This window comes from Phascolarctos cinereus, unplaced genomic scaffold (assembly GCF_003287225.1).
Source record: "Phascolarctos cinereus isolate Bilbo 61053 unplaced genomic scaffold, phaCin_HiC Scaffold_4;HRSCAF=312, whole genome shotgun sequence".
Lineage (NCBI taxonomy): Eukaryota > Metazoa > Chordata > Mammalia > Diprotodontia > Phascolarctidae > Phascolarctos > Phascolarctos cinereus.
In genome coordinates, this window is record NW_027555847.1 from 542,824,352 (window position 1) to 542,833,759 (window position 9,408).

Here is a 9,408-nt window from a genome sequence, read left to right on the forward strand (position 1 = left end):
TTTCTTATACTCTAGTCTACTTTGGTCGTCATGTTTTTTTTATTCTTTGAGGAAAACAATAATGAAGCATAAGGAGTTAAAAAAATCAAAACTCCAATAATGGGGGACCTCAATTTATTCCCTCAACCTTAGATAAATTTAAACAAAACAATACAAGAAAAAATGATGTGAATAAGCTTTTTTTCTTAAAAAAATAGATATGATAGATCTCTTGCTGGAGGCCAGCACCTGGTAGTGGGCCCCTAACCCCGTGAGATTACCACACCCCAAGCAGCTTGTTCCGGGACAAACCGTACCATAACGTGTTCCTGTCAGGGCTAACCGCAAGATGTTGCCACACCGCCCCTGGAAAGTCCCGGAGGCCCATTTTCCCCTTTTGCCCCTCCCCGCTTTTGCCCTATATAAGCTTGTAACGCTCAAAAGTAAAATTAGACCTTGCCTACCATCCTTTTGGTCTCACTCCTCCTTTTCACCCATTCCCTTCAGCCAGGGTCCTCCTCGACCCCCCACGTATACTGGCCCTGCAGGTCGGGGCAAGTGGCGCCCAACGTGGGGCTCGAGGTTCGGACTTCTGCCAGGCGGACCAGCATTGAGAAACGATTCGTCGCGACCCCCTCCTTCTCATCGCTCATGAAGAGCCCCTGCGTTTTGGTAAGTTGAGTTTTCGTCCGCCTCATTCTAATCATGGGTTCCAACCTTTCTAAGGAGCAGGTCTTTATCCAAGACCTTAAGCATGCCCTTAAGGAGAGAGGAGTTAAAGTTAAGAAAAAGGACCTTTTGAAATTCTTTCTTTTTGTAGATGAGGTCTGCCCTTGGTTTATGGTTACCGGCCCAGATATTCATCCGGGAAAGTGGCAGAAGGTCGGGAGAGACCTCAATAGAAAGTTGCAAACTGAAGGGCCAGAGGCGGTCCCTCCCTCGGCTTTTTCTTACTGGGGTATCATCAGAGACATAGTGGAATCTGCCCCTGGGGACCCAGGCAAGCGCCAACTCCTTTCGGTGGCAGAGTTTTGTTTACGCCCCTTGTCGCGGGCAGCTTCTGTTAAATCGCTACAGCGCCCTTTATCACGAACCGCCTCTACAAAGTCATTAGAATCAGTGGGAAAAAGTCCCCCTAGACCCCCCTCCGTGGTCATTACCATTCCGCCGGAACCTCCAAAGCCTCTTTATCCTCCCCTCCCTGTGGAAACGGTCCCGGCTACTGAACCTTTAACACTGCCTATAATTGCAAAACACAAAACTCCTCCTTTAGGAGATCCTGACCCTGATACTCTAGATCCCGGGGACGAGGCGGAACTGGAGGAAGAAGCCGCCCGATATAATAACCCGGACTGGCCCATAACTCCCCAGTACCTACCCCCTCCCTACATATCCCAGACTTGCGCTCCTGCGCTTTTGCCCCCCATTCCCACTTCCTCAGCCCTCACATCCGCCAGAAGTCAACTCTCCACTCAAGTTAAGGAGCTCCGAGAAGTCTTAGATCTACAAAAGCAATATGCACAACTCTCTTCGGAACTGAGTTCCCTGCAACACTCCCTCCAGAATTCTGTCATTTTTTCCCCCAATAGGTCGCAGTTACATCAGAAACCCCTGAAAAAGATCAGAGCCAGTGCTAGAGATAGAAAATCTAACAAGGCACAGCCCATGATATTCCCTGTTATGACCCGGTCTCGTCAGCCTGACTCCTCACACAACGACCCCAAGGAAGTTTCTGCCAGTGAAGGGGAGGGAGATGAAGAAAGTGAGGAAGAAGGGGAAGAGGACGAGGGAGAGGGGGAGGGACAGGATAGTGGAAAAATAGAAGAAGAGGAATGGGCAATTGGAAAAAAGGAAGGACAGCGGTTAGAATATAGGAGATTGCAGTTCAAAGGGATTAAGGATCTTAACGCCGCCGTCAAGTCCTATGGTCCTAACGCCCCGTTCACCCTCTCAGCTCTTGAATCTATGTCCCGCGGAGGATATCTCTTGCCGGCAGAATGGCTTCGTGTAGTACAGGCAGTCCTTTCAAGGGGGCAGTTCTTGACATGGAAAGCAGATTTCTTCGACCGCTGCCAATCCATGGCTACAGCCAACCAAAAATCCCCTGGCTCCCCCGCTTTAAAGTGGACTTATGAGAAGTTGAGTGGTCAAGGGAAATACGCAGAGGAGGCCAAACAACGCTGCCTCCCAATAGGCCTCTTGGCGCAAACCGCCAATGCTGCATTCGCGGCTTGGCGTGCCTTGCCCACTTCTGGATCCCCCCTTGCTCCGCTTAATAAGATCGTACAAGGAACTCAGGAAGATTTCTCTGAGTATGTTAGTAGGCTCTTGGAAGCAACTGAACGAACCTTAGGGCAAGAAGCGTCTAATGATCAGCTTGTGAGACGCTTAGCATATGAAAATGCTAACAATGCCTGTCGGTCTGCCTTACGCGGGAAGTGGAGAGATAAAACATTAGAGGAAATGATACGTATGTGCAGAGATGTAGATCCCTTCACTACCAAAATGTCCCAGGCCGTACATCTGGCCATAGGGGCAGCTCTCCAAACCGGGGACTCCCAAAAGGCATGCTTCCGGTGTGGTCAACCTGGCCATTTTGCCCGACAGTGCCCTAGTGCCCCTGACACTCCCTCCGCTCCAATCAGCAATAAGGCTTCCCAACCCTCCACCCTCTGCCCTCGGTGTAGGAAAGGGAAACACTGGGCAAATACCTGCCGCTCAACTACAGACGTTCATGGCCACCCTTTACAGGGAAACGGTCGGAGGGGCCAGCCCCGGGCCCCCCAGTCGACCCCCTTTGTTCGGGCCTCGGGGATCAGCCAGTCCACACCCCACTCCACATCCCACTCTTCAGAGCCACTGCAGGAAGCGCAGGGGTGGACTTGTGTGCCGCCTCCACCTCAGTATTGACTCCCGAGGGTGGCGTCCATATTATTCCTACAGGCATCTTTGGCCCCCCGCCCCCTGACTTCTATTTTTTCATCCTTGGTCGCGCCTCCGCTACTATTAATGGCCTCATGATTCACCCCTCCATTGTGGATAGTGATTACACGGGGGAAATTCAGATACTTGCCTCAACCCTGAAAGGGCCCCTCACTGTCCGTCAGGGACAACGCCTTGCGCAGGCTCTCCCGCTCCCCCTACAGACTCCATACCCTGCTCTCGCCACTGTTAGAGGCCACTCCAAGCCTGGTTCCTCAGACATCTATTGGGTCCAGGCCATTTCCCAAGACCGCCCCATGCTTACGCTTTTTATTCAAGGCAGGCTTTTTGAAGGAATATTAGATTCAGGAGCTGACTCGACTGTTATCTCAAAAGACAGTTGGCCATCTTCGTGGCCCCTTCAACCATCCATGACACACTTGCAGGGCATAGGTCAATCCCACAATACCCTACAGAGCTCTCAATGGCTGCCTTGGCAAGACAAAGAAGGAAATAAAGGGACTGTTCGGCCTTTTGTGATCCCCGGCTTACCTGTCAACTTATGGGGAAGGGACATTCTTTCACAGATGGGGGTAATTATGTGCAGCCCAAATACCGTTGTGACCCGTCAAATGCTCTCCCAGGGATTTCTCCCAGGGCAAGGATTAGGCAAGAAAGGTCAAGGGCAACTGTCCCCCATTGTTGCTGAAGGGAGAAAAGGACGAGCAGGCCTTGGTTGTGAGAGCCCAGATAATCAGAACCATTTTTCGTGAGGGCCACGGGTCCTCCTGCACTCCAGGCAGATAGGATCTCGTGGAGAAATGACCTACCCGTCTGGGTAGACCAGTGGCCCTTACCCAAGAAAAAACTGGAGGCAGCGCTTGCTTTAGTGCAGGAGCAACTAGCTGCAGGTCACATAGAACCATCTACATCCCCGTGGAACACGCCCATTTTTGTTATCCAAAAAAGATCAGGTAAATGGCGACTCTTACATGATTTACGGGCCGTCAATAAAACTATGATTCCTATGGGGGCCCTTCAACCTGGGCTCCCCTCCCCTGTAGCCATACCGCAAGATTTTTCTAAGATTACAATTGATCTTAAGGATTGCTTCTTTTCCATTCCCCTCCACCCTTCCGATTGTCAGCGCTTCGCTTTTAGTGTTCCTATTACCAATTGTGTGGGCCCTTCTCCGCGCTTTCAGTGGAAAGTTTTGCCACAAGGCATGGCTAATAGCCCTACGCTGTGCCAAAAATATGTTGCCCAAACAATTGATCCTTTCCGCTTGCAGTATCCCAAGCTTTATATTATCCATTATATGGACGATATCCTCCTTGCAGGACCAAATAATGAGGAATTGACTCAGGTATCACAGGAGCTCATTAAGGCGTTGGAATATCGGGGCCTTAATATTTCCCCTGATAAAGTGCAAACCTGCCCCCCCCAGCTGTTCTTGGGATTTGAACTCTTGACGAATCGCATTCTCTCCCAGAAGGTTCGCCTACGAGTGAGTCACCTTTGCTCCCTTAATGATTTCCAAAAATTACTGGGAGAATTGAATTGGCTTCGGCCATATCTTAAGATCACTACAGGGGAACTGCGACCCTTGTTTGATATTCTTAAAGGAGACTCCGATCCAAATTCACCCCGCTCTCTCACGCCGGAGGCCCGTAAGGCCCTTGCCTTAATTGAGCAAGCCATTCATGAACAACATATTGGCTATTACGCTCCTCAAAAACCTCTTTGGTTCTTAATTTTTTCCACCACTTTTTCTCCCACTGGATTGTTATGGCAGGGACATCCGTTATTCTGGATTCATATGCCAGCCACACCTACAAAGATCCTTTCTTCCTACCCGCATTTAACGGCAGGGCTCCTGCGCCTCGGCCGAGAGGCAGCCCTTCGACTTTTTGGTCGAGAACCAGATCATATTGTTTGCCCCTACACTGCTTCGCAGATTCAATGGCTGCTTCAGAATGATGATGATTGGGCAGTTAATTGCATTTCCTATATGGGAGCTATAGACAATCATTATCCCTCAGATAAGCTCATTCAGTTCTTTCAGAAAACACCCGTGGTCTTCCCAAGGATCACCAAAGCGGAGCCCATAGAGAGCGCCCATTTGGCGTTCACTGATGGCTCCGCCACAGGGAAGGCAGCCTTTAGTGTTGATGGACAGGTCACCTCTTTTGACACCCCTTTCACCTCCGCGCAGCTGGTAGAGCTCGCAGCGGTCATTAAGGTTTTTGAATCTGTCTCGGGCCCCCTCAATGTTTATACTGATAGTTCCTATATTGCACAGTCAGTCCCTCTATTGGAAACCGTCCCGTATATCCGTCCCTCCACTAATGCGTCTCCTCTTTTTGCCACTCTTCAGCTTCTAATTCTCTCCCGCGATCACCCCTTTTTCATTGGTCATATTCGTGCCCATTCCGACCTCCCCGGTCCTCTTTCTGAAGGGAATGATCAGGTTGATCAAGTAACTCGTCGCATTCTGCTTGCTCTGTCTGCCTCCCCTGTTGAGGCTGCCACACAAGCCCACAAGCTGCATCACCTGAATGCCCATACGCTTCGTCTCAAGTTCCCTATAACCCGGGAACAAGCCAGACAGATTGTGAAACAGTGCCCTGGTTGCCTGACCCTCCTTCCTGAACCTCATAATGGCATCAATCCCCGAGGTCTTATCCCCGGGGAACTTTGGCAAATGGATGTCACTCACTATCCCCCTTTTGGTCGGCTTAAATATGTTCATGTGTCCATTGATACCTTCAGTGGCTTCATTTTTGCCACCCTGCAACCTGGAGAGGCCACCAAACATGTCATTAATCACCTCCTTAGTGCCTTGGCGGTCCTCCCGCAGCCCAAAATTCTTAAGACAGATAATGGCCCTGGTTATACCAGTTCTTCTTTCAGATCTTTTTGTACACAGTTGCATATTAAGCATGTTACTGGTATACCCTATAATCCTCAAGGGCAAGGAATTGTGGAAAGGGCCCATCAGACACTGAAAAACATGATCCTGAAATTACAATCAGGGAGGGAAGTTCTTTATCCCAGAGCTGGCAATGCCAAAACATTGCTCAATCACGCTCTTTTTGTTTTAAATTTTCTCACTCTGGACACTGCGGCAAAGAGTGCCGCAGACCGCCTTTGGCATTCCACTACGGCCCAAACCTACGCTCAGGCAAAATGGAAAGATCCCCTGCTTGGCAAATGGCAGGGCCCTGATCCTGTGTTAATCTGGGGCAAAGGCCATGCTTGTATTTATGACTCAAAGTGCCAAAATGCTAGATGGTTGCCTGAAAGGCTGATTAGGTTGATGGACAAGCCAGAAACTCATAATGCCGTCCAGGGAACCACACCCCCCTGAGACACCTCTGTTTTCTTTCTCTGTTTTACAGAAAATGACGATCCTCGTAATTTTCCTCCTGTTCCGTGGGAGCCACGGTGGTTTTCAATCTCCTGACCCAGTAGCGCTCAGCCGTGCCCTCTTTGGAAGCCCTTGTGACTGCGGCGGGGGCACGTTCACTGTCCGTCCCGCCACCTACACGCAAGAAGTGGACTGCGGGGAAAAGACAGCCTACCTCGCCTACCGTCATTCTATCACGGGCGTCTCCAAACCCAAGTGGGAATGCGTAAGGAAGCCCCGAGTTATCCCTCCGAATGGTGGCCAGCCCGGGCCTTGCCCCAGTGATTGCAACTACCTTGAGGCCTTGCACTCCACATGCTATAGTTCTACCCAGCAGTGCAGTGGCAGCTCAGGAACAGTCTATCTTACTACAATACAGGAAAGAGAATATGGTGGCTCCACAGGAGGGGACTGGGCGCATATAACTAGCCAAGGCCTACGTGGAAGTACCAATAAGTATGCTCAGGCTTCCTGTCGTAAAGAAAATATTGGAAAAAATGTCTGTTGGCCCCTTCATGCACCTGTCCATATCTCTGATGGGGGTGGCCCTACAGACCAAATTAGGGAACATGAGGTTAGGGAACGAATAAATGAAATAATTAAGAGTATGTATCCCCCCATCCATTACCATCCACTTGCACTGCCCAAACCCCGGGGAACGGACCTAGATGTCCAAACTTCAGAAATCCTTGAAGCAACACTTAAGGCCCTTAATTACTCTAACCCTGATTTGGCTGCCGATTGCTGGCTGTGTATGGCCCTTGGCACACCTATGCCCATAGCTTTGATGTCCAAAAATGGCTCCACATCCACAAATTGCACACTTAGTCCACCTTTTAAGGTACAACCTGTTGGTCTCCGCCCCTCTCCTTGTATCCAAGCCCCATTTCAGAATTCCACTGCTGATATTGATGTTGGTTTTGCTACCTTTGCTAATTGCTCTGAAGTCAAAAACTATACCTCACAGGAACCTCTCTGTCCCCTGCCGGGACAACTTTTCGCCTGTGGGGGAAATATGGCCTACTCTGCTCTCCCCCAGAATTGGACAGGACTCTGCACACAAATTTCAATCCTCCCTGATATCGACATCATTCCGGGAGATGAGCCTGTCCCACTGCCCAGTTTTGATTATATTACTGGAAGACCCAAGAGGGCTGTTGCATTTATCCCCCTCCTTGTTGGCCTTGGGATTACAGGGGCACTCGCTACCGGCTCTGCCGGCATAGGAGTTGCTGTTGATTCATATACAAAACTATCCCATCAATTTCTTAATGATGTGCAAACCCTCTCGGGGACGATAAATGACCTTCAAGACCAAATTGACTCCCTGGCGGGAGTCGTTCTTCAGAATAGGAGGGGCCTAGATTTACTCACGGCAGAACAAGGGGGAATTTGCTTAGCCCTACAAGAAAAATGTTGCTTCTATGCAAATAAATCTGGGATAGTGCGGGATAAAATCAAAAAACTGCAAGAGGATCTGATTGAAAGACGCAGAAAACTTTTTGAAAATCCCCTCTGGAGTGGCTTGAATGGAGTCCTCCCATACCTCCTCCCTCTTCTTGGACCTTTAATTGGTCTCCTCCTACTTTTTTCTTTTGGACCTTGGGCCTTTACCAGACTAACCTCTTTCATTAAGACGCAGATTGAGGCTTCTCTTAAAAACACCGTCAATATCCATTACCACCAACTTGCTTCGTCAGAAGATCCTACTGATACCATGGAAGAGGGTCTCCAGTTCTCGAAGCTCGTGCATCCGGAATCTCGCTGCTCGCGGTGGTGGAGAAATATTAAGGATAAAAAGTGATCTGGCAGCTGTGAGAGAGCCCATGACGGGAATATTGAGGTCCCATGTTTCAAAAAAAAGACCAGCGCGGCTGCAGTTGTTTCCCCATGACGGGAATAGAGTGAGGCCATGATGGGTTACATCGTGGGGTCCCCTCGCTTAGCCTAAGACAGGGACCACTGCCACTAATGCGCTTTGAACATGGAGGCCGACCTCATAGCCTAAGACAGGCCTCTCACCTGCTATTTTAAATACAAAATGGGGGACATGCTGGAGGCCAGCACCTGGTAGTGGGCCCCTAACCCCGTGAGATTACCACACCCCAAGCAGCTTGTTCCGGGACAAACCGTACCATAACGTGTTCCTGTCAGGGCTAACCGCAAGATGTTGCCACACCGCCCCTGGAAAGTCCCGGAGGCCCATTTTCCCCTTTTGCCCCTCCCCGCTTTTGCCCTATATAAGCTTGTAACGCTCAAAAGTAAAATTAGACCTTGCCTACCATCCTTTTGGTCTCACTCCTCCTTTTCACCCATTCCCTTCAGCCAGGGTCCTCCTCGACCCCCCACGTATACTGGCCCTGCAGGTCGGGGCAATCTCTGGTGATTATTTAATGGAACCAGAAAGGAGTATGCATATTTTCATCTGTTTATGGTACCTTTTTGATTGATCATATCTTAGGACATAAAAACTTTACAAAAAAAGCAAAAAAAATGGATGAAATATAATACACATCCTATACTGATCATTATGCATTAAAATTACTAAACAAATATAAAAATGAACTGGTGACTAAAATAACTTAATTCTAAAGAATTAGTGGATGAAAAATAAAACAAATCATAGCTATAATAATTTCATCAAAAATAGTGACAACATTGAGACAACGTAACCAAATTTTGGAGGATGTAATCAAAGCAATCTTTAGGAGAAATTTTATATTTCTAATATTTATTTGGGGGAGGAGAGAAAGTTAGAGATAGAGAGAGAGAGGAGAGAGAGAGAGAGACAGAGAGAGAGACAGAGAGAGGCAGAGAGAGAGAGAGATGTATATAATTGCCTGTGTGACCTTGGGGAAGTCAACCTTCTGGGCTTCAGTTTCTTTATCTGTAAAATGAAGGCATGATCTTAATGGTTTTTAGGATCCCTTGTAGCTCTTAATCTATGGTTCAATGAATTTATGATAATTTTAGAGACAGAAAAACTAAGCAGAGCAGTTAAAAGTTTTGCATAGAGTCAAGGAAAGAGTCAGTACTAGAATCAATCATGGTATCATGATTTCTGTGTCCATTGTTCTTTAGACTTTTTTGCTTTCTGA

General features: G+C 48.6%; 1 protein-coding gene across 1 annotated transcript; it reads left to right on the top strand.

The window, feature by feature from the left end:
• Nucleotides 1-218: 218 nt before the first annotated feature.
• Nucleotides 219-8,594, top strand: LOC144456996 (syncytin-1-like). The gene is made up of 2 exons (XM_078153553.1): nt 219-651; nt 6,303-8,594. The coding sequence occupies exons 1-2, from the start codon at nt 631-633 to the stop codon at nt 8,112-8,114; spliced, it is 1,833 nt and encodes a 610-aa protein (XP_078009679.1). The 5' UTR covers nt 219-630; the 3' UTR covers nt 8,115-8,594.
• Nucleotides 8,595-9,408: the final 814 nt, after the last annotated feature.